The sequence below is a fragment of the Pongo pygmaeus genome, chromosome 15 (genome assembly GCF_028885625.2).
Source record: "Pongo pygmaeus isolate AG05252 chromosome 15, NHGRI_mPonPyg2-v2.0_pri, whole genome shotgun sequence".
Taxonomy (NCBI): domain Eukaryota; kingdom Metazoa; phylum Chordata; class Mammalia; order Primates; family Hominidae; genus Pongo; species Pongo pygmaeus.
In genome coordinates, this window is record NC_072388.2 from 37,470,865 (window position 1) to 37,496,473 (window position 25,609).

The 25,609-nt window shown below is 37.5% G+C and overlaps 1 protein-coding gene across 2 annotated transcripts in view; it reads right to left on the reverse strand.

Moving 5' to 3' along the window:
• The window catches only part of SEC23A (SEC23 homolog A, COPII coat complex component), a 71,024-nt gene that overhangs the window by 27,322 nt on the left and 18,093 nt on the right, over nucleotides 1-25,609 (reverse strand). For both annotated transcript variants that reach the window (XM_063651571.1, XM_054449485.2), the window contains exons 8-13: nucleotides 16,559-16,717; nucleotides 15,031-15,146; nucleotides 7,836-7,959; nucleotides 5,616-5,696; nucleotides 4,033-4,122; nucleotides 2,482-2,588 (exon numbers count right to left, since the gene is read on the reverse strand). In XM_063651571.1, coding sequence (XP_063507641.1) covers nucleotides 2,482-2,588; nucleotides 4,033-4,122; nucleotides 5,616-5,696; nucleotides 7,836-7,959; nucleotides 15,031-15,146; nucleotides 16,559-16,717 — 677 coding nt within the window. The remainder of the gene's footprint in view (nucleotides 1-2,481; nucleotides 2,589-4,032; nucleotides 4,123-5,615; nucleotides 5,697-7,835; nucleotides 7,960-15,030; nucleotides 15,147-16,558; nucleotides 16,718-25,609) is intronic.

Here is a 25,609-nt window from a genome sequence, read left to right on the forward strand (position 1 = left end):
AAACAAAAACAAAAAACAAAACAAAACAAAACAAGGTGCTCTGATCATTGGAAATGGTTGGGATAAGTTAACTTGAAAAGATGGATGCTTTTGGTAAGACACAATGCTATAAATGGCACCATAACACACATATGTCTCTACAAATAGCCTCATAAATTCTGTGCAAACTGAAAATATATAAGCCCATGATATTTCTCATAAGACAGCACCCTGTCTCTTGAAAGAGTAATCTAACCTTTTAAAATTTTCATTTTAAAAATATTTCAAACATAAAGACAGTAAGAAGAGTGGAATAAACTCCTATATGTCCATCACCTAGATTCATGAATTGTTAGCATTTTAACACATCTGCATTATCATTCTCTCTCTCCATTTATATGCACATTTTTTGCTGAACTTTTCTAGATTAAGTTGGAGATATTATGACCTTCTGCCCGAAATACTTCAGTGTATATCTCCCAAGAACAAAAAATTTTCTTATATAGCTCCAATTATTAAACTCATGAAATCTAACACTGATATAATGCCATTATCATATAGAAAGAGACCATATTCATATTTCCCCAATTGTCTAATAATGGCTTCTAAAGCAAAATTTTTCCCTGACATTCGCATTTTGTCCATGATCAAACATTGGCATTAGTGGTAATGTTTCTCTAGTATCCTTTAATCTGGATCAGTTGCTCAGACTTTCTTTGTCTTCCAAGACATTTTTGAATAGTATAAATCAGTGACTTCGTAAGTTGTAAAAAGTCCCTCATGTGGTATGTCGTCGTTTCCTTAAGCAAATGTTCTGAATGTCAAATTTAATGTGTGTGCACACGTGTGTGTGTACACACACATGTTGAGAGGCATAAATAAACTGAGAAGTTTGCCAAGAATCAGTACTTCCAAGTTCCTTATCTGAAATCTGAACAAATCTAAGGGAAGGTTCAGCTGACATTTTTTCTTCAAATGAATAATGTATCCCCTTGACATTGTTTCAGGATGTTAAGTCAAAGCAGGGTAACAGAACAGAACACTATATCTATGTACAACCCTGTGCTAAGTAACAGATCATCCAATACAGCTAATACTCAGTTCAAATGTTGTGTTCATGTCCATCACTCACCAAAAGTCTTAAGATTTTCAGGAATGAAGCTAGAGTTTAAGTACAGTTAATGAAAATGAGAGCTACAAATGCCTTCCTTGTCCATTGTCGAGACCATGACTAAACTGGGTAAGTTTACTGATCAACACTTTCCCTATCCAGAAAACCAAGTTCAAGACAAACAGAAATAAAGACCAAAGCCTGTTCATTTCTAGATTCACCTCATCTAAAAAACCTCTTCCTAACTAAACTCATTCCACAATTATTTTCCTTTTGTTTTATACTTCACAAATACATACAGATACCAAAGTAGCAGAGAAATAATTTATTCGTAATTCTGAATAAAAAGAAGGGTACTAAATTCAGTTAAATTTGTTGTCTCTGCAAATGCTGGGCAAAGAGCACATGAACAAATACACGCCTTATTTGGAAAATCTATCACAAAGATAGGAATAAGAAAAGGTATCTGTTGGGCCTTATTATTCCCTTTTGGGGACCCTGCCTATATCAACAAATTAGAACATGACTATGTTACACAAAATACTACCCTATAATTGAATCTGTTAGATAGAGACTACCTTTTGTGGTCTCAACAAGTGCTAGTCAAAGTGTGGTATGTGAACCAGTGCCATGAAGTCAAAAGAGGAACTGAGAATAAATATTTAGAAACTGAGCAACTTCACAAAATAATCTTATATCTTATTAATCTAATAATATAAAACAGGGAGTTTGTTTTAAATCACTTTTTAAAATTTCATTTTTCTAGTAATTCATTTTTATTGTATTTAATAAAAGCATCTGTACCCGAAGGATTAGGAAAAAAAACACAACTAGCCCTTTACCACAGACAATGTGAGGATGACTCTATACCACACTGTCATATAGCAGGAGGCTAAATATGTTCACGGCTTCCGCATTCATACTCTCCTACAACAGAACCTACTCCACAAAGCAGGAGCTGAGTAATGGCATAATAAATGAATTAAATGACTAATAAAACTTGAAAAAAAAATAGCTAAGAATTTTTATCAACAATTGAAAAGTAATGTGATTAATTACTGTGCTATATCATTTATATATATAATGGATTATATTTATTTTTATTGACTATTATAGGTAAATATTTGATTTTTCTCCTCTCACAGGAATGAGGTAAATAAAATAATACTTTGAAGGGTGTGTCTTAGAAGTACTTTTTAAAATTGCTCTTACGGTTCTTAGTAATGAACATTGTAGCAAATAAGCTGGGTTAGAAAGAAAGAAATAAAATACTATTAGTCACAAATATTCACTTGCTAGTCATGGATGTCACCCAAAATAGGAATCCAATTTAGAAACACAACCCAGATGCTTATGATATGAAAATCAAATCTCTAACAAATACAACTTACTTCCTAGCAATGGTGGTCACTCGGATGCGTCTCTGCCCACTTGAATGCTGATACTGAGTCACAAACTGGATTGCACCACGCCCTCCTTGAGGAATTGGAGCATTATGCTGTATAAATATAATAGAGTAAAACCTAAGCAAAATTTACTATGTTGTTGTCGTATAATCACAGGCTACATGTCCTAGCACTAAAAATAATTCATTCTAAAATTGATTAGAAGGATACTTATTTCCAATGCATTCAAAACAGTTATAATTTGTTACACAGAAGAGGAGAAATTAATTTGGAGAGCAGGAAAATAATCAAGAATGAGAGAAGTCAGTCCTGCTAGGAAATCAATTTTCAAGTAATATATAAGCCAGAGGGACATGAAAGAACAAAGAAAAGGGAGAGCACAAAGAAATTAAAAGACAATTCCTAAGTGAGGCCATTTAAGCCAAATTGCACAGATTGAATATCCGTTATCCAAAATGCTTGGGACCCAAAATGTTTTGGATTTTGTATTTTTTTAAACTCAGGAATATTTGCCTTATACCAATTGAACATCCCCAAATCCAAAAATCCAAAATCCAAAATGCTCTCCAATGAGCATTTTCTTTGAGTGTCATGTCAGCATTCAGAAAGTTCCAGATTTTGAAACATTTCAGATTTCAGATCAGAGATGTTCAACTTGTAACTGGATAAACAGAAATTGAGCTAAGTCCTCCTCCCCTAGGTATAGAAGATGAAAGCAGAACTTTCAGGAACATAATCATATGATGAACAACCAACCAATGAAAGATTAATAATGAGAAGAAACTAATAGCAATATATAATAATTATCATCAGAAAGAAATACAAGTAGTCAATAGGAAAATTTTATTCATGCATTCGGACAACAGACATTCTTGCTTTGTTTTTGTGTGTTGTTTTGTTTTTGTCAATAAGAGTCAATATATTTCTTATAAATTTTAATGTTTAAAAAAAAACTATTGCACCTGCCTTAGGAAAGCTGACTGTCAATATTTTGTGGTTCATTTTATGCCTAAAAACTATTAATAAATAAGTCAGTAATTTGTATTATTCTTCAATGTGATTAATTATCTGCTGTGGCAGAAAAAAAAATCTTTCCAAATACGATTATTTTCCAAACTTTTTCTATGGATTTTGACATATTAGACCTTCTTGTAGGAAGACTCATATATCATATATACTTTGTGACAACTAGGAAAAGCTAGACATCTAATTGCAAAAATGTGTAGCTAGAAGGGAATTTTAAATAACTGCATTTATCCTTCAATTTTATATTCAAAAAAAGAAAGAAAGAACAGACTAAAAGTTGGGATACCCAAGGTTTGGCGTTTGTAGGTTTCCCTGCATTTCTATTACAATATGTCCTCTCACCAAGGAGTTTAGCCTTGAAAAATAAAAAACCACAAATATAAATTCCAATACAGAAAATAAATTTTGGGTTATATCTACTATAGGAAAAAAAAAATATGAACTATTCATGGCCTAAAGTAAGTACTTATTCAAATGTACGTTTTGATATTCAGATGTAGAAAGTCATACCTGATTGACAACCTCAAAATATATGGCTAAGGTTGTAGTGGGACTAAGTCCACATATCTTCCACTGACATGTGCCACCTGTTCCTATCTCCTGTAAAAATAAAATATAGCATGTTTGAAAGCTAGAGACACAATTTATTAATTTTATATTAAGGTGAAAAAGGAAAAAGACCACAGGGAAAAAAAAAAGTCATGTTTCAAACTAATTCAACAATGTTAAGAGCTTAAAATATTTTAAGACCGTAAATATATTATAAAATAAAGCATTTTTACATAATAAAAAATAAAATAATTTTTACATAATAAAAGTAAAATTTAAATTCTTGCTAAGTAAATTACAACAGTATTAATATAAGTTCTTCATACTGTTCTCTTTAAAAGCATATGCTATTTGGCCACGTGCGGTGGCTCCCACCTATAATCCCAGTACTTTGGGAGGCTGAGGCGGGCAGATCACGAGGTCAGGAGATGGAGACCATCCTGGCTAACACGGTGAAACCCCATCTCTACTAAAAACACAAAAAATCAGCTGGGCATGGTGGCGGACGCCTGTAGTCCCAGCTACTCGGAAGGCTGAGGCAAGAGAATGACGTGAACCCAGGAGGCGGAGCTTGCAGTGAGCTGAGAAGGCGCCACTGCACTCCAACCTGGGAGGCAGAGCGAGACTCCGCCTCAAAAAAAATAAAAATAAAAAATAAAAGTATATGCTATTTAATGAAGTGATTGCAACTAACATTATACTTCTATCCAACTACTTGATCTGTATAAAAAGAAACTGATTTAACATATAATGTATGCATTTACGAACACATGTTCTCTGGATGAGAACTGTTAAGCACTCTGATTCCCAAGAAAACATCATAGATATAGACAGACCTTTACCATGCAAACTGCTTATATATATTAATTTTTTAGCTTTGTCATTTTTAAAGTTGATTACCCACTTTGTATTATTTGTCCCATCATCCTCTCCACAGCTACATGATTCTACCATTTTAGATTACATTATACTTCCATTAAATTAGATAAAAAGAACATAAAGAACTGAAATTCCAAATCTGGCTAATTTGGTTACTTTTGTGAAAATTCTGGTACCAAAAATCAATTTAGAGCTAATTTTGACTTTCAGAAGTCTCCAAATTTCCAAATCATGAGTTTTTTTTTTTTTAGGCACACTGGGGCAAGACATAATTTAGGCATAAAAAATAGAAGACTGGTGACAGTACAAAAGTTTTAATTAGGGGTAGATGGGAAAACGGTATGCAGAAAGAGCAACCACGAATAGAGGTATAACAATGGGAGCTGAACTACATAAAACAATCAATATGAGAATTTTGAAAGGAATGCTATAGGCTGCCACCCCAAGTTTTTGTTGGTGCTGTCCTGTGCGTTCACTGTGGCTTCTTTTTTTCTTTTTTGGGGGGATAACAGGAAGGGAACAGGGTCTCTCTATGTTGCCTGGGCTGGTCTCTAACTCCTGGGCTTAAGCAATCCTCCTGCCTCAGCCTCCCAAGTACCTGGGATTACAGGTGCAAGCCACAGTTCCTGGTCCTGTATTTTCTTTTTAGAATAAACACAACTTACATTTTCAGACACACAGGGTCCTTTAGAATTGAGTGACACACAGGGTCCAATAGCTCCTGAAATCTTTATTTCCCTTGAGGTCTGCAAAATAAGAATATAGCATGTTCGGTTTCCTCAAAGATACGTTCAAATGTTCAACTACAGGTGTATAAGAATATAAGATATTCATCTATATTTAAAACTCAAAGCCAATGAAAATATACTAACATGAAAAATAATCAATAAGCACTTCTATGCTCACTGTCAAATTTAAAATCTGGCACCAACCTAATTTTAACCTTCTATTTCCATCAGCACATAGAAGGTCTCCATTTGGGAACCTCATCCTGACTTCACACTTCTACCTACCCACCCAAAATTCACATATCCTAATCCAAAACCTTAGACACCATATTCTATTTTTTCCTCCCATAGAAAATCTGTCACCAAGATTGGTCTCCCTCTAGTCTCTCCTGCCACCAAAATTTAAGCTATCACAATACCTTCTGTCTAAAAAAAAAAATTGGAAAGCTTACTTTTGTTTTCTTACTTGAGATTCTTTTTCCTGGCATATGCAGAATACCACTGTCAGATGAATCTTACCCAAAATACCTAATATGACTTCTGCCTACACATGTGTCTCCACACTACAACCAGCTCCCATAAATTTAAGCTATTTCCCCTCATTCCAATACAAAGCATCTACTCTCACTGGGCAGTTTTCTCAAACATACAATGCTGATTCTCACCTCTATGCCTCTCCTCACACTGGGTTCCTGAATAAAATGCATTATCCTCTAACATCTTTAAAAAAACAACTGTGGCCGGGCGCGGTAGCTCACGCCTGTAATTCCAACACTTTGAGAGGCTGAGGCGGGTGGATCACCTGAGGTCGGGAGTTCAAGACCAGCCTGACCAACATGGAGAAACCCCATCTCTACTAAAACTACAAAATTAGCTGGGCATGGTGGCACATGCCTGTAATCCCAGCTACTCGGGAGGGTGAGGCAGGAGAATTGCTTGAACCCAGGAGGCAGAGGTTACAGTGAGCTGAGATCATGACATTGCACTCCAGCTGGGCAACAAGAGCGAAACTCCATCTCAAAACAAACAAACAAACAAACAAACAAACTATAAGTCACACTCCTCTAGAACTCTAGAATAAATTGTGTCCTATATATGTTCATTTTTCTTCTCTAAACCTTTATAGTGTTTTTATAATTTACTATTATGTCATTCTATTACATGCACTGTTTTCTTTTCCTGCCTCTCTATCAAGAGAATGCTAAGTTTCTCTATAGCAAGACGTGTACCTTAGATATCCCTAGACATCTCTGTAATTTCCCACACAATGTTTGGCATATAACAAGCATTCAATAAAACAAGATTAATAAATATTTAATGAAAATTCAAAATTAATGTGCTTAGAGTTAATTTAATAAGAATCAATTAGGATTAGAAGCACTTAGCCTTTGGGTATTTTAAATCCAAATTTGAAATAAATGATAGAATTATGTAATAACAACTAATCATAAAACAATTACTGATTATCCAAAAGGTAAAAAACAGTTTCCTCTTAAGTTAGATAACAATTCCTATCATTAACCTAGCACTAACATAAATAGATTTGGCTCTACAAACAATAAAACAGGCCGGACGTGGTGGCTCATGTCTGTAATCTCAGCACTTTGGAAAGCTGAGACAGGCAGATCACCTGAGGTCAGGAGTTCGAGACCAGCCTGGCCAACATGGTGACACTGCGTCTCTACTAAAAATACAAAAATCAGACAGACACGGTGGCACACACCTGTAGTCCCAGCTACTCAGGAGGCTGAGGCTGGACAATCACTTGAACCCAGGAGGCGGAGGCTGCAGTGAGACAACATCATGCCACTGCACTCTAGCCTGGGTGACAGAGGAAGACTCTGTCTCAAAAAAAAGAAGATAAAACATACTTTAAAGAGCTAAGCCCTACATAAAGAAAAAAATTAAAAGTTAAAGAATATTTTACCAATATTGTTCTACTTTTCCAACAATTGTTCAGAAATGCTCAAGTAAAGTCTCACACATTGAATGATGACACTCTTCTGGTGAAGAAAATCTCTAACTCAGGTTTCAATATAAAATAACCACAATTTTGAAAGTAAATATTAAATTTGATTAATGGCATTTTAGAATTATACTCAAGCCTATAAGTTGTCTTTTGATAACATATCACACATGTCAAGTTTTGGTTCTTACCTTTATTTCTAGTGTACCACCAAAGCCCATTTTAAACTGTCCATGCATGTCTTTGGTAAAGACTCTTTGAAAAGTTTGTTTGAATAAAGAAGTATTGAAAGAATCACCCATTACCATGTATCCTCTGAATGGAAAGAACAAAAAAACAACATATTTGACACAGTTACTGAATCCATGTGTTAAAATCGTAGAAGAAAATTACCTCTCAAAACTACCAATAAATTTTAAAGATATTTCCCAAAATGTGCTATATTACTAATTTTTAATATTCAAATATATATGAGAATATCCTCACCCCACAAATAATCTCAATTCCAAAGGTAACAGAGTGCCCCTAACAGTTGCATTTGTCCTTGATAATTTAAAAAAAAATTCTTCTTTTAATAGGCAATATATCCACCATATTACAAAATTCAAAAGGTACAGAAGAGTATATAGTAACAAATGTTCTCCATATTGGTAAAGGTACCTGACAGTTTCCAGCATGCATTCTCTTTTTTTTTTTTTTTTTTTTTTTTCAGACAGGGTCTCACTCTGTCGCCTAGGCTGGAGTGCAGTGGCACAATCACGGCTCACTGCAGCCACAACCTCCTGGGCTCAAGTCATCCTCCTACCTCAGCCTCCCAAGTAGCTGGACTACAGGTTGCACCAACACGCCCAGCTAATTTTTTTGTTTTTTGTAGAGATAGGGTTTTGCCCTGTTGCCCAGGTTGGTCTTGAACTTCTGGGCTCAAACAATATGCTCACCTCGGGCTGCCAAGGTGCTGGGATTACAGGCATGAGCCACCCACCCGGCCCATTCTCACTCTTAAAAACGAGTACGTGTGTGTATGTATATGCATGTATTGTCTGTGTCACATGAAATATACATGTTATACCGAGCAAATGAGAATGGAAGAAAATTAAGAGGGTATTTTCACTTTATGCACTTATTTTAAATTTTTTTCAATAAGCATATACCCACTTTTTTAATTTAAAAAAATGTTAATATTAACTTGAAAGTTAAAAACTATTTTGATACCATTCCTTCTCTAATAGATTGGCAAAAATCAGTTTGACAGCAACATATTATGTTGGTGAGGCTATGGACTCTCATACACTTCTGCTGGGACTGCAAAATGGTACAATCCCAGTACAGAGCAACTTGATAATATCTAACAAAATTATATATGGATTTCCTCCTTAATCCAGCCACCCCACTAATAGTAATCTATTCCAAAGATACTCTAACAAAACAAAAACAGAAAAACAAAATATATTCGCAAGGTTATTCACTGAAGCACTATTTGTAACAACAAAAGTTTTTTTTTCCTTTTTCCCTTGTGTTTGAAATACTGTATTTCAAACACAAACTCAGAATAACAGAAAACTGAAAACAATCCAAATAATCATGTAATTAGAGACTAGTTGAAAAATATTACATCCACACAATGGAGTCGTACACTGCTACAGACTGATTTCTAGGATATAAGTGAAAAACACAAAGAGGAGAAAGATGTATAAAATATTGTTCATATGATACACATATGCATACAAATATTTAGATACACTTGCTCACATTTTTAAAATATTTAAAGTATTAAACATCAATAAAAGATACAATCAAAAATTAAAATAGGCAAAAGAATAAAACTGATGTGTGATAACTAATTGACCATAATTTTACTTTTGATATTATTAGAAGTTTTTATGTTATCTCTGACGCTTATTAGAAATTGTATCCTTTTAAATTTTTTAATGTTACTGGTACATAAATTTATAATTAAACTTTGTACACTGACCTTGATCCAGAAGTCTTGCCAACTTCACATATTAACACCAATAGTTTATAGATTCTTTCAGATTTTCTACAAACATGTTATCTATGATGATCTAAGTCATCATTATACCTGATAATACATCCTAGATTAATGACAATTTATACCACCCCATTTCTCTGCTCCCTTTTACAGTAAACCTCTATGAAGGAATTGTCCAAACCCTTACATCTATCTTGCAAATATATACAAAATCCAACTACTTCCCACCATCTGTGCTACCATCACTTGGTATTCTTACATCCCTATACTCTACTAACGACAAATGAAGTCAGCGATCCTTTTAAACTATTAAGTCAGATCATAAAACTCCTCTGTTGAAAACTCTCCAATGCCTTCCCATCTCACTCAAGGTAAGTCCAAAGCCCTTTAAAAACGTAAAAGGACTTTGTAACCTACCCTCCTCACTCACTCCATTCCAGCTACTTTGTTCTCCTTGCTATTTCTCAACATCACAGGTACATTCTCTTTTTTATTATTATTTTTTGAGCCCAGGTCTCACTCTGTCACCCAGGCTGGAGTGCAGTGATGCAATCATGGCTCACCACAGCCTCGACTTCCCAAGCTCCAGCAATCCTCCCACCTCAGCCTCCCAAGTAGCTGGGACCACAGGCACACACCACCATGCCCAGCTAATTTTTGTATTTTTGGTAGAGACAGGGTTTCACCATGTTGCCCAGACTGGTCTCAAACTCCTGAGCTCAAGCAATCCACCCACCTCAGCCTCCCAAAGTGCTAGGATTACACAGGTGTGAGCCACAGTGCCTGGCCCCAGGTACATTCTCAACTTTGTACTTGCTATTCCTCACTTGGAACACTCTTACTTCATATATGCATATGGCTCACTCTCACTTGCTTACATCTTTGCTAAAATATCACCTTCAATAAGGCTCTGCCTATTCATCCTATTTAGAACTGCAGACCCCAATTCTTCTTTCCTGACCTTTTTTTCTTCCCAATGCTATCACCATCTGACATCCTATCTACCATACTTATCCTATCTCCTCTCATTAGAACTGTACTAACATGTGGCTAGTTAAATTTAAATGTAAAGCAATTAAAATTAAATTTTAGTTCCTCAGTCATACTTGCTACATTTCAATGGGACAGCACAAAGAATATATCCATTGTGAAATTATATGGAAGAGCCCTGCACTAGAAGATAAGCTCCATGAGGGCAAAGATTTTTACGTTTAGTTCACTGCTTTACTTGCAGTGCCTTGAGCAGTTTGCTACATAGCAGGTGCTCATTCATATTTATTAGATGAATGAATTAAATAAATAAACCTGAGAAAGTGTTGACATATCTGATCGATTTTTAAGCCTAATTAAATTATTTCAAAAATAATAACTGCTTATGGAAGAGGAAAGAACACATCCCAGGTCATTCTATGAAAACAGTTACCCTGATGCCAACACCAAACAAAAGAAAACTACAGGCCAGTATCTCCTATGAAGACAGATGCAAAAATCCTCAACAAAATGACAGCAAATTGAATTTAGCAATAATAAAAAGGATTACACACCATGACCAAGTGAGATTCATCCCAGAAATGCAAGGTAGGTTTAAAATCCAAAAATCAGTGCAATATACCATATTAATAAGGATAAAAGTCACATGATCATATCAATAGGTATAGAAACAGCATTTAACAAAATCCCAAAAACACATTTTCATGAGAGTTTTTGGAAGGGAACTTATTCAATCTGATGAAATCCACAGCTAATACCTTCTAATGGTAGAAGACCAAACAGGGCTGGGCGCTCATGCCTATAATCCCAGCACTTTGGGAGGCAATGGCAGGTGGATCACCTGAGGTCAGAAGTCTGAGACTAGCCTGACCAACATGGTGAAACCCCGTCTCCACTAAAAATACAAAAATTAGCTGGGCGTAGTGGCGAATGCCTGTACTACTCAGAGGCAGCAGAATCACTTGAACCCAGGAGGCGGAGGTTGCAGTGAGCCGAGATCGTGCCACTGCACTCCAGCTTGGGTAACAAGAGGGAAACTCCGTCTCAAAAAAAGAAAGAAAAAGACTAAACGACTTGCCCCAAAGATCAAGAACAACACAAGGACATTCACTCTCACATTTTTAATCCTGTACTGGACATTCCAGCCAGGGCAATTAGGCAAGGAAAAGAAAAAGCATGCAGATGGGAAGGAAGAAGTAAAACAATACCAATTTGCAGATGGCATGATGTTATATAGGGAAAATCCTAAGAAGTCCACAGAAAAACTATTAAAACTAATAAACAAGTTCTGCAAGGTTGCAGGGGGTAAAATCAACATATAAAAATCAATTGTTGGCCGGGCACAGTGGCTCATGCCTGTAATCCCAGCTCTCTTTGGTAGGCCAAGGCAGGCAGATAACTTGAAATAAATATGAAAATTAGCCAGGCATGGTGCTACACGCCTGTAATCCAGATACTTGGAAGGGTGAGGCACAAGAATCTGCTGAACCTGGGAGGCAGAGGTTGCAGTGAGCTGAGATCACACCACTGCACTCCAGCCTGGGCAACACAGCGAGACTCTGTCTCAAAATAAAAAAATTTAAAAATTTTTAAAAATCAAGGCTGGGCACAGTGGCTCAGGCCTGTAATCCTAGCACTTTCGGAGGCCGAGGAGGGCAGATCACAAGGACAGGAGTTCAAGACCAGCCTGGCCAACATGGTGAAACCCAGTCTCTACTAAAAATACAAAAACAAATTAGCCGGGCATGGTGGCAGGCGCCTGTAGTCCCAGCTACTTGCGCTGAGGCAGGAGAATCGCTTGAACCCGGGAGGTGGAAGTTCCAGTGAACCGAGATCACGCCACTGCACTCCAGCCTGGGCGACAGAGCGAGACTCCATCTCAAAATAAAAAAGAAAGAAAAAGCATGAACTAGGTTTCATCAAAATTTAAAACTTTTGTGCTGCAAACAATATGATCAAGAAAGTGAGGGAGGCCGGGCAGGGTGGCTCACACCTGTAATCCCAGCACTTTAGGAGGCCGAGGTGGGTGGATCTCTTGAGGTCAGGAATTCGAGACCAGGCTGGCCAACATAATGAAACCCTGTCTCTACTAAAAATACAAAATAGTCGGGTGTGGTGGTGCACACCTGTAATTCCAGCTACTGGGGAAGCTAAGATAGGAGAATCACTTGAACCCAGGAGGCAGAAGTTCCAGTGAGCCTAGATCACACCACTGCACTCTAGCCTGGGCGACAAAGTGAGACTGTGTCAAAAAAAAAAAAAGTGAGGGAAAAAACGTATAAGAGAAAATACCTGTAAGTCATATATCTGATAAAGGGATTTATATCCAAATAACAAAGTATTTTAACTCAATAAAAAGAAAATCAATAGCCCAAATTAAAAATGGGTGAAGAATCTGAATAGACATTTCTCCAAAGATATACACATGGCCAGTCAGCACATAAAAAGATGCTCAACATCATTAGTCTTCAGGGAAATGCAAATGAAAACCACAATGAGATATTACTTCACACCCACTAGGACAGATATCATCAAAAAGACAGACAATAAGCTGGGCATGGTGGCTCACACCTGTAAACCCAGCACTTTGAGAGGCAGAGGCAGGAGGATCGAGCCCAGGAGTCCGAGATCAGCCTGGGCAACAAAGTGAGACCCCGTCTCCACACAAAAAAAGTATTAATAATTAGCTAGGTGTGGTAGCATGTGCCTGTAGTCCCCGCTACTCAGGAGGCTGAGGTGCGAGGATTCCTTGAGCCCTGGAAATTGTGGCTACAGTGAGCTATGACTGCACCCTGCACTCCAGCCTCGGTAACAGAGAAAGACCCCATCTGAAAAAAATTAATTAAAATAAAGTGCTGACAAAGATGTGGAGAAACTGGAATCCTCATACTTTGGTAATGGGAATTTAAATTGGTACAGTCACTTGGGAAAACCATTTGACAGTTCCTCAAAATGTTAAGGACAGATTACTACATGACGCAACAATTCTGCTCCTAGATATATACCTAAGAGAAACAAAAACATAATCTCCACACTAAAACTTGAACACGATGTTCAAAGGACCATTATTCACAGTAGCTAAAAAGTGGAAATGAAATGTTCATTAACTGATGGATTCCTAAACAAAATGTGGTGCAACCATCAAATGGAATACTATTAAATGCACTTTGACCCCTTGTTCCCTTTTTACTCAGCAATAAAAATATAATAAAATAAAATATTAGTATATTCGTCTGGATGAACCTTGAAAACATTATGTTGAGTAAAAGAAACCAATCACAAGGGACCATTTGATTCCCTTCTTTTTGAAACAGAGTCTCACTTTGTGGCCCAGGCTGGAGTGCAGTGGCACAATCTTCTTGGCTCACTGAAACCTCCACCTCCAGGTTCAAGTGATTCTCCTGCCTCAGCCTCCTGAGTAGCTGGGATTACAGGCATGTGCCACCACGCCCGGCTAATTTTTGTGTTTTTTAGTAGAGATGGGGTTTCACCATGTTGGCCAGGCTGGTCTTGAACTCCTGACTTCAGATAATCCTCCCACCTCCGCTTCTCAAAGTGCTAGGATTACAGTTGGGAGCCACAGTGCCCGGCTCTGATTCTTCTTTTTTTTTTTTTTTTTTTGAGACAGAGTCTAACTCTATCGCCCAGGCTGGAGTGCAGTGGCATGATCTCGGCTCACTGCAACCTCTGCCACCCGGGTTCAAGCAATTCTCCTGCCTCAGCCTCCCGAGTAGCTGGGATTACAGGCGCCTGCCACCACGCCCGCCTAATTTTTGTATTTTTAGTAGAGACAGGGTTTCACCATCTTGGCCAGGCTGGTCTTGAACTCCTGACCTCATGATCTACCTGCCTTAGCCTCCCAAAGTGCTGGGATTACAAGCGTGAGCCACCGCACCCAGCCTCTGATTCCATTTTATAAAATATCCAGAACAGGCAATTATCAGCTGTCTATGGATGAGAGAGTGGCGAGAAGAAAAAGGAGGGAGTAATGGGAAGTAACTGCTAATGGGAACATAGTTTCTAGGGTAATGCAAATGTTCTAAACAAATTATGGTGATGGCTGTGCATCCTGAAAATATACTAAAAGCATCAAACTGTACATTTTAAATGGTAAGTTTATGGTATGTGAATTTTATCTCAAAAATGCTGTTAAAGTAATAAATCAAAATAATGACCAAGATATCAAAGTGAGCTTTAGAAACAGGGTTGGACCTTTATAATTCCATATTTTTAAACAAATTTAAAAGTGTGCTTTACTGAAAGGAATATCAAAAACCACTAACAGATGTGTTGCCCTGAAGTAGTGGGAAGATGACACTTTTCCCTAAACGGTCATTATTGGTTTTTATCAGTAAATGTCATCATTTGCTTATAATTACAAAAACTGTAAAAATTTAAATACATACCCAGTAAGGTTGGGACAGCATTTCATCTCCAGGAGACCTGTCTGATCTAATGCACACGCATAGATATCAATAACATGGCCAGTTGTAGCAGCTCGATTAGCCAATGCTTCAAAATGCTACAAAAGATTTTTCTAATTAAAATAATATACAAAATTGTCCTATAAATCTTTTTTCCATTAACAGATCAAAATGATCTGAGAAGGACTAAAAGAATAACTCATAATTTAAATTATGATTTGTTATGTAACTTTCTGTAATGTTAATAAAATTATACAGCAACTTCTGTGAGTCTGACATTTTCACAGTTTTCTTCCTTAAAAGCCACTCTTTCTAGATAAACCCCTAAATGAAGCCAAACTTAAAGAAAGGCATATTGCATATCTTGTTCTTCATACATAAACATAGCAGAAAAACAACAGGCTGGGCGCGGTGGCTCACGCCTGTAATCCCAGCACTTTGGGAGGCCGAGGCAGGCAGATCACGAGGTCAGGAAATCGAGATCATCCTGGCTAACACGGTGAAACCCCGTCTCTACTAAAAATACAAAAAATTAGCCGGGCATGGTGGCGGGCACCTGTATTCCCAACTACTTGGGAGGCTGAGGCAGGAGAATGGCATGAACCCAGGAGGCGGAGCTTGCAGTGAGTGGAGATCGTGCCATTGTACTCCAGTCTGGGCAACAGAGCGAGACTTTGCCTCAAAAAAAAAAAAAAGAAAAACAACAGAGAACTCTCTTTCCTAGCTAAATCCATACCCAAGTAACAAAAACATCCAAAAATAGAGAAAATACAAAAAGCAGTAAGATAAATGAATCTAAAACCTTTTTTGAAGCTGTAACCAAGAAAAATTCCAAGCTCAAAAAGGAAATTAGTTGGCAAGAAAGAAAAGCAACCACTAACCGTGGCAAAAATTATGTCATAAATTACTTTTAAAAATATAATACTGATGATGACTATCAAAAAATACATGATACAGCACAAACCAAACTAAAACTGAACTCTAGAGAATTAAAAAATTAAGAGATATTAACAAATAGAATGAATATAAGAGAGTCAAAGATCAACATTAGTGAAATGTACTTACACAAACCCAAAAAACGGGAAGTTAGATGAACATAAAACAACTGACAAGAAAATGATGGACTATTTAAGCTATGAACAATATTCATATCTAAAGGAAAAATTAAGGACTGCTTCTTGGAAATGAAAAACTGAAAAATGTAAAAACAACTTTTCCTAAATAGACATTCTTTAACATGAATATTTAAAAAGGCATAGAATGTTTCTCTCAGTAATAATTTTTAAGGAGATACCTACTGACACGTACTATGAAGTGTTTAAATATTTCAAACCAGAAAAATTACAACAAATTATCAAGAAAAAATGAATATTTCTCCAATTCTGAATAGCAGTTATAGTATCAAACTGTATAATACCAATTTCTATCAAAAACTATTTGTATTCTTCTTCTGCCAGCAAATGAATATCTGTTTTCTAATAAGGCAAAAATATTTAAAAATCGAAATTACCTTAGTTCCCTTTTTAACATATTTGGCATTGTCTTTGTCAATGTCATGCCACGATCTTATAGGTGTCTTCAACTCATCTCCAACCACCATTCCAGGCCCCTGAGTAGCAGGACCGCCAATGAACATCATGATACGAGCACCAGTGTTGGGAAAAGTACACTATTGACAAAAAAGTCAAGAGTTTAAAAGAAAACATATGAATATACATTTCTGATAATAATTTTTTATATATTCCTTCTAAATAAGAGAAAAGCATGTATTTTCTAAGAAATAAAATAATCAAATGTTTACAATAAAATTTAAAAACAAAGGTATCTGAACAACTTTCTTTTAAAATCCTATGGTATATAGTAGTACATTCCTAATTCTAAACTAATCTATGAGCCTAATCCCTATAAACATGGATATTTCTCCTGCTTTACTCATCTTAGACCGGGAAGAGTAGAGAGAAAAGTGGAAGAGTGAACATCTTCTTTTGTTTTGTTTTGGGTTTTTAATTTTTTTTTTTTTTTTTTTTACTTTTTTTTTTTTTTTTAGAGACAAGGTCTCACCATGTTGCCAACACTGGACTTTAACTCCTGGGCTCAATTGATCCTCCCACTTGAGCTTTCCAAGTAGCTGGAATGAGAAGCACATGCCACTGCACCTGGCTCTTCTATTTTTTTGTTGGTGTTTTACTTTTGTTTTTGATGTTTAGAACACAAGTATCATAGAACAACAAAAAAAAAGGCCAGGCGTGGTGGCTCACACTTGTCATCCCAGCACTTTAGGAGGCTGAGGCGGGTGGGTCACCTGAGGTCAGGAGTTCAAGACCAGCCTGGTCAACATGGTGAAATCCCATCTCTACTAAAAATACAAAAAATTAGCCGGGCATGGTGGCAGACGCCTATAGTCTCACCTACTCAGGAGGCTGAGGCAGGAGAATCGCTTGAACCTGGGAGGTGGAGGTCGCAGTGAGCCAAGATCACGCCACTGCACTCCAGCCTGGGCAACAAGGTGAGACTTCGTCTCAAAAAAAAAAAAAAAAGAGGCTGGACGCAGTGGCTCACGCCTGTAATCCCAGCACTTCGGGAGGCTGAGGTGGGTGGATCACCTGAGGGCAAGAGTTCAAAACCAGTCTGGCCAACATGGTTGAAACCCTGTCTCTACTAAGAACACAAAAATTAGCTGGGCATGGTGGCACATGCCTGTAGTCCCAGCTACGCAGGAAGCTGGGGAAGGAGAATTGCTTGGACCCAGGAGGTGGAGGTTGCAGTGAGCCAAGATTGTACCACTGCACTTTAGCCTAGGCAATGGAGCAAGACTCCATCTCAAAAAAAAAAAAAAAAAAAAAAAAAGAAAGAGGCCCGGCACGGTGACTCACACCTGTAATCCCAGCACTTTCAGAGGCCAAAGCGGGTGGATCATGAGATCAGGAGTTCAAGACCAGCCTGGCCAATATGGTGAAACCCTATCTCTACTAAAAATACAAAAAATTAGCCGGGCATGGTGGCAGGCGCCTGTAATTCCAGCTACTTGGGAGGCAGAGGCAGAGAATTGCTTGACGCCAGGAGGTGGAGATTGCAGTGAGCCGAGATTGTGCCACTGCACTCCAGCCTGGGCAACAGAGTGAGACTCTGTCAAAAAAAGAAAGAAAGAGAAACAGAGAGAGAGAGAGAGAGAGAAAAAAAGTATGCATGACTTACACTTCTAGTCCAAATTAATGGATTGAATACCCCAATCTACTTCCCCTTCCTCACAAGATGTCAATGAAATAAGAGAAAAGTTGTTTTAGGTGGATCACTTGAGGCCAAGAGTTCAAGACCAGCCTGGCCAACATGGCAAAACCCTGTCTCTACTAAAAAAAATACAAAAATCAGCCAGGTGTGGTAGCGCACACCTGTAATCCCAGCTTCTTGGGAGGCTGAGGCAAGAGAATTGCTTGAACCCAGGAGGTGGAGGTTGCAGTGAGCCAAGATCACACCACTGTACTCCAGCCAGGATGACAGAGTGAGACTGCGTCTAAAATAAAATAAAGTAAAATTAAAAATAAATAAATAGGCCAGACACCGTGGCTCATGCCTCTAATCTCAATATTTTGGGGATCCAAGGTAGGAGAATCACTTTAGCCCAGGAGTTCAAGGTCAGCCTGGGCAACAAAGAGAGACCTTGTCTCAAAAAAATAAACAAATAACAAAATTATTTGGGCATGATGGGACATGCTATAGTCCCAGCTTCTCAGGAGGCTGAGGTGGGAGGATTGGTTGAGCCCAGGAGTTCGATGCTGCAGTCAACCATGATCATGCCACTGCACTCCAGCCTAGGCAACAGAACTAGACTCTGTCTCAAAAAAAAAACAAAAAGTACATAAAATTTAACGATAGGAAATAATGCAAGCAGTAGATCAGAAATTTTGAGGAATTCAAACAATAAATTGTACTGGATTATCAAAAGAATCAACAAAACATATCACAGATATCAAAAGTAAGCCCCAGATCTTCCCAAAGGAGGATGCCCAAAAAGCTCCATATTTGGAGTCAAAAAATACAAAAAGCAGCAATGGACCAAAAAAGAAACAGTGTGTATCTATACCTCCAGATACAGCAGCTGATGACAGATTCTACCATCAGCAATTCCTAAGAACTGCTCTCTGTAGAAAGTAGGCCATCTGCCTGGAGAAGGGTCTTTGCATGAAAATTAGAGGCTGAGAGACACAGAACCAAGCACATGTTACAACGGATATCACAACAAACATGTCAACTCTCAAAAGTTTCTGGAACTAAAAGCATTAAGAAAATTTTTAAAACCTCAATGGATGGGCCAAAAAGCATGTCTGAAGACTGAGCTAGAAATATGGAAAACAAAGCTGAGGAAATCTCATATAAATAGGAGCAAAGAAAGATATGAGGAAAAAAATAAATATATGAAGAGATATAGAGGTCCAGCATCAATGTAACAAATATAGAATAGAAAAAGAGAAATAAATTAAGCTGAAGAATGACAATATTCTTCAGAATTAAAGGGTCTACCAAAACCAAACATAATTAAATAAAGAAAAAATCAAACCTAAATACAGCCTAACAAAATTTCAGAACTCCAAAATTAAAGAGAATATTCTAAAAATGTCTAGTGAAAAAATAAGTTTCCTAAAAAAAGAACAAGAATGAGACTACATCCAATTATCATCAATAAACTATATGTCTATGTCAGAACACTAGAGAGGAATGACTTGAATTTCCAAGTGAAGATTATTTTGAAACTAGAATTCTATAGCCACCCAAACTACCAATGAAATGAGAGGGCCATTTTTTTTAATGTTTGAATATAGAGGAACTCAGAATATTTATAAGAAACAAAAGAGCAACTGGGTATCATCCAAAGGAAGTCACAGGACCTAGAAAAAAATGTAAAAGATATCCTATGACTTTTATATATGAAAGTATCCTTCTCCGTGTATAATCGCTCTACATTCCACAATTAATATTTGTATTCTCATATTAGAAATGCTATTTTAGCTCTAATTTCTATAAGTAGCTATTGGACAAAATAGACTACATTTTTCAACCTACACTACAGCTTCAGAACAGAATGTAAATGATATAAACTTCATGATAATTTTTAAAGTCCTATGATTAGCCCGGCACAGTGGCTCACACCTGTAATCCCAGCACTTTGGGAGGCTGAGGTGGGCAGATCACCTGAGGTCAGGAGTTCGAGACCAGCCTGAATAACATGGTGAAACGCCTGTCTCTACTAAAAATACAAAAATTAGCCAGGCATGGTGGCGGGTGCCTATAATCCCAGCTACTTGGGAGGCTGAGGCAGGAGAATCGCTTAAACCCAGGAGGTGGAGGCTGCAGTGAGCTGAGATTGTACCACTGCACTCCAGCCTGGGCAACAAGAGCAAAACTCCATCTAAAAAATAAATAAATAAATAAATAAATAAATAAATAAAATCATATGGTTAACCAATCTAGAGAACAAGGAAAGTTGTCTTCTACTTATTTGTATACACCATTGCATATTGTTTGAATGTTTTGACAAGGTATGATTATTACTTCTATAGCTTTCTTAACTAATAACAAAAATACCCTCTTCATTCTGGGTGTTTGAGATAATAGCAGTCATGTAAAGCTGAAAAAATGAAGAAAAGAGCAAATAAAACTATATACAGATACTTTCATAAAACTATGACACAAAGAACATCCAAACTTCAAATTTCCTATAACTGGGGGAAAAAAAACCCACTAAATCCCCATGAACTATATCTCTCATGCTCTCATTGCAAGTCTCCAAAAAGATCAAGGGCAGTTAGGGAAGAAGTACATGGAAGACAGAAGAGGGAAACAAACAGCAGGCCTAGAAAAACGACTACAGATTCAAATGATAACTTGGTAAGAGGCACTAAAGAAAAGAAAAAAACCAAGAGAATGAAAATGAAATAAAGAAATAAAAAAGATGGCAGAAATAAAAAGCAAGCAAAGAAGAGTCAATTTATATGTAATGGCAGTTGTTTTTTTTCTTTTGAGGCAGACTCTTGCTCTGTCGGCCAGGCTGGAGTACAGTGACATGATCTCGGCTCACTGCAACCTCTGTCCACGGGTTCAAGCAATTCTCCTGCCTCAGCCTCCCAAGTAGCTGGGATTACAGGCGTGTGCCATCACTCCCGGCTAATTTTTGTATTTTTAGTAGAGACGAGGTTTCACCATGTTGGCCAGGCTGGTCTCGAACTCCTGACTTCAGGTAATCCACCTGCCTCGGCCTCCCAAAGTGCTGGGATTACAGGCATGAGCCACCGCGCCTGGCTGGGAGTTCTTAAATAAAATAAAACAATGGAACAAAACTACTATTTAAAGCTATAAGACAACTTTATAGGAAAAAATACATATAAAGAGGGCCTACCACATACTAGAGAAAATTAACCTGCAACAAAAACTCTACAAGATAAAAAAAAATTCCTCAAGACCTTCAAGCAAAATGATCAAATAATTTACAAGGTCAAGAAAATAAGGCTGGTATCAGCCTTCTCAAAAAACATCAGCCAAGATGGGAGGATCACTTGAGACCAGGAGTTTGAGACCAGTCTGGGCAACATGGCAAGACTCTGTCTCTACAAATTTAAAAATTAGCTGGGCATAGTGGCATAAGCCTGTAGTCCCAGCTACTTGGGAGGAGTCTGAGGCTGGAGGACTGCTTGAGACCAGGAGTTTGAGGTTGCAGTGCTGCAGTAAGCTGTGATCACGTACTGCACTCCAGCCTGAGCAACAGAGGCTCTGTTTTTAAAAAAAAAAGAAAAAAGAAAAAGAAAAAAAAACACACATCAAGGTAAGAACACAATGAAAAAGCATTTTCCAAAAACTTCAGGAAAAAAAAATTAGAACCAAGGCTTCTTATATCCAACCAAACTATTCTTCAACTATCAGCACCATAGGAAAAAAGTTTAAACATTCAACAGCCCAGGAAATTCTATACTCTTAAGTCTTCTTAAGAAATTTACTAGAAGATACAAATAAAACTTACAGCAAAGAATAACATAATCACACTAAGGGCAGTGGAGAGTGAACACTAATGTTCACTTAACTTTTGAACATTATATTTTGTACTATATATTCTCAGAACATTAAACAAATACTGAGCTCTAACTCCTAACCTTCTTTCTAACAGATGTATGAGCTAGAAACTCTGAAACTATTCTATATATTCTAGGACTGAGCAAATAAGTAAATATATTTGATAATGGGAGCAGGTTTCTCATAGAGAATGAGTTACAAATATGGAAAAGCAGGAAGGATAGAATAAACCCTGTGGTATTGAATTGAACATACCTGAAAGAATCACTCATTTTTAATATTTTTTTTTATTTTAATAGAGATACAGATGTATATTGGAGTATGTAGATATATATGCACACACATATACTTATGATTTTATATACATATATAGATACATATATATGCACATACATCTTTTTCTTAGCTCCATCCACTGGGACCTAGAATTAATGACACCCACGGTAAGGGTGCACATGAAACATTACCTTCTTGGTAGAACCAAGGCTGAAAGGAAACTAGGGCTCCTAAATGGTTCATTTCAGGTCCAGAGCAGGAAAAGGATAAGATGAGCCCTGAACAACTTACTATACCAGAAAGGAAGTATTTAGGCAAACATGCGGCATTTAATAAGGACCCAGAAGCAGCTTGAAGAGGCTCCCATTAGCCAAATCGGGGAAAACTTAAGCATCAAAGTAAATAATGATAGTAAAGGAATATATCTTGTTGTATAAAATAAGAATGTAAGAATCCACCCAGTGTGTATTCTGTATGTATTTACATATATATATGTGTGTGTGTGTGTGTATGTAAGTTTATATATATATAAATACGTAAATGGGAGAGGAAAGAAAGCTCTTCCTGAAGTAGAAAGCCAATTAATAAATGTAGAAATGATGGAATTAGAAAGCCACTATTTGGCATGCATCATAATAATAATAATTGATCAGAAAAGAATCATCAATGGATGCTAAACTAGTGGGTAAAAGTTTGCTGAGTACACTGGTTATTCACATATTTTCAAGGTATCTCCTAATAAGATATTTATAATTACAATAGGAAAACCTGTAACTTTACAGTGGCAAAAACAACCTTAACCAAGTAAGGAAAGTTAACATCAGCAGTAATGAAACAAATCAACATGGGGGTTCCTAATATTTTGCAATGTTTATTAATTACAAAGGGGTAAAAAAAGAGTAATTTTAAAATGGAGAGCCCTGGCAGATACAACCTTAATGAATGACCAAAGTGAATATCATCAGCAATGGAACAAATGAAAACCATGTGCCACCTGTAAAATGCAACAGTAAGAACACAGCAGTACTTCTGTGACATTCCTCCCAAAGATGCAAGGCCTGAATCAAATTACGAGGATACTTCAAGACAAACTCAAATTGAAGAACGTTTTACCAAATAACTGGTCCGGATCTTCCAAAGTGTCAAGATCAGGAAAGACTGAGGAACTGTTCCAGGCAGAAGGAGAGTAAACAGATATAGCCATAAATGCAGGACTGAACTTAAATCCTTTCAGTAAAGGAAATTATTGGGACAACTGGCAAAATTTGAATGGGGTCTGAGAATTAGCTGGTAGTAATGTATCAGTGTTAACATTTTGATTTTAATAGTTTTATATTGTGGTTATATAGGAGATTATCCTGGTTCATAGGAAATATAAAGTTTCAAGGGGTTGGGACTATCGTATCAGCAACTTAATCTTGTGAAAGGAAAATAAGTCTTGGGACCCCAAAATCATTAAACTAAAGGGAAAAGTCAAGCTGGAAACTGCTTAGGGCAAACCTGCCTCCCATTCTATTCAAAGTCATCCCTCTGCTCAGTAAGATAAATGCATATCTGATTGCTCCTTTGGAGAGGCTAATCAGAAACTCAAAAGAATGCACCCACCTGTGTCTCTCACCTACCTGTGACCTAGAAGCCCCTCCCTGCTTGAGTTGTCCCACCTATCTGGACGGAACCAACATACATCTTACATATGTTGATTGATGTCTCATGTCTCCCTAAAATTTATAAAACTAACTGTGCTCTGACCACCTTGGATGCATGTCATCAGGACCTCCAGAGGCATGCATCCTCAGCCTTGGCAAAATAAACTTTTTTTTTTTTTCTGAGATGGAGTCTCGCTCTGTCACCCAGACTGGAGTGCAGTGGCGCGACCCCGGCTCACTGCAACCTCTGACTTCCAGGTTCAAGTGATTCTCCTGCTTCAGCCTCCCAAGTAGCTGGGACTACAGGCGCCTGCCACCACACCCGGCTAATTTTTTTGTATTTTTAGTAAAGACAGGGTTTCACCATGTTGCTCAGGCTGTTCTCGAACTCCTGACCTCAAGAGATCCACCCACCTCGGCCTCCCACAGTGCTGGGATTACAGGCATGAGCCAACACACCAAGCCCAAAATTAACTTTCTAAATTAACTGAGACTGTCTCAGATATTTGGGGTTCACAATCTCAAATAGTTTGGAGAAAAAAATTATTTATACACTTCTTGCATCTTTTCTGTAAATTTGACAGCATTTCAAATTTTTTTAAAAACATTTAAAAAAACTATTTTGTTTTGTTTTGTTTTGTTTTTGAGAGGGAGTCTCTCTCTCTTGCCCAGGCTGGAATGCAGTGGCATGATCTCAGCTAACTGCAACCTCCGCCTTCCGGGTTCAAGCGATTCTCCTGCCTCAGCCTCCCGAGTAGCTGGGATTACAGGCATGCACCACCACGCCCGGCTAATTTTTTTTTTTTTTTGTATTTTTAGTAGAGACGGGGTTTCACCATGTTAGCTAGGATGGTCTCAATCTCCTGACCTCGTGATCCACCCACCTCAGCTTCCCAAAGTGCTGGGATTACAGGCATGAACCACTGTGCCCAGCAACTATTTTGTAATTCTAAAGCTAAGATATGTATAGTATAAAATTTTCAAATTCTACTAAAACTCCACTTATTGTATCACTGTTAACATCTGGGTGAACTTCTTTCCAGAATCATATCTGTACAGGATATATACAAAACAATATACAAGACAATACACTGGAGGAAAACACTTCACATAGATAAAATCATACACTCACTGTCCTATAACCTGATTTTTTTTCACTCAATATTATCTTGTACATACCATTTCCTACAATACTGTGAAATATATTTTTTTCCTCTCCTTTCCTCACACACAGCTCCTAAAAGCCTTGGAATCTGTAGAATGATAAGAGTACCTTTTGTTTTTTGTTTCTGTTTTTTGAGACGGAGTCTCATTCTGTCACCCAGGCTGGAGTACAGTGACACTATCTCAGCTCCCTGCAACCTCCGCCTCTTGGGTTCAAGCAATTCTCCCTGCTTCAGCCTCCCAAGTAGCTGGGATTACAGGTGCCCGCCACCATGCCTGGTTAATTTTTGTATTTTTGGTAGAGATGGGGTTTTGCCATATTGGCCATGCTGGTCTCGAACTCCAGACCTCAGGTGATCTGCCCACCTCAGCCTCTCAAAGTGCTGGGATTACAGGCATGAGGTGCCCAGCCAAGA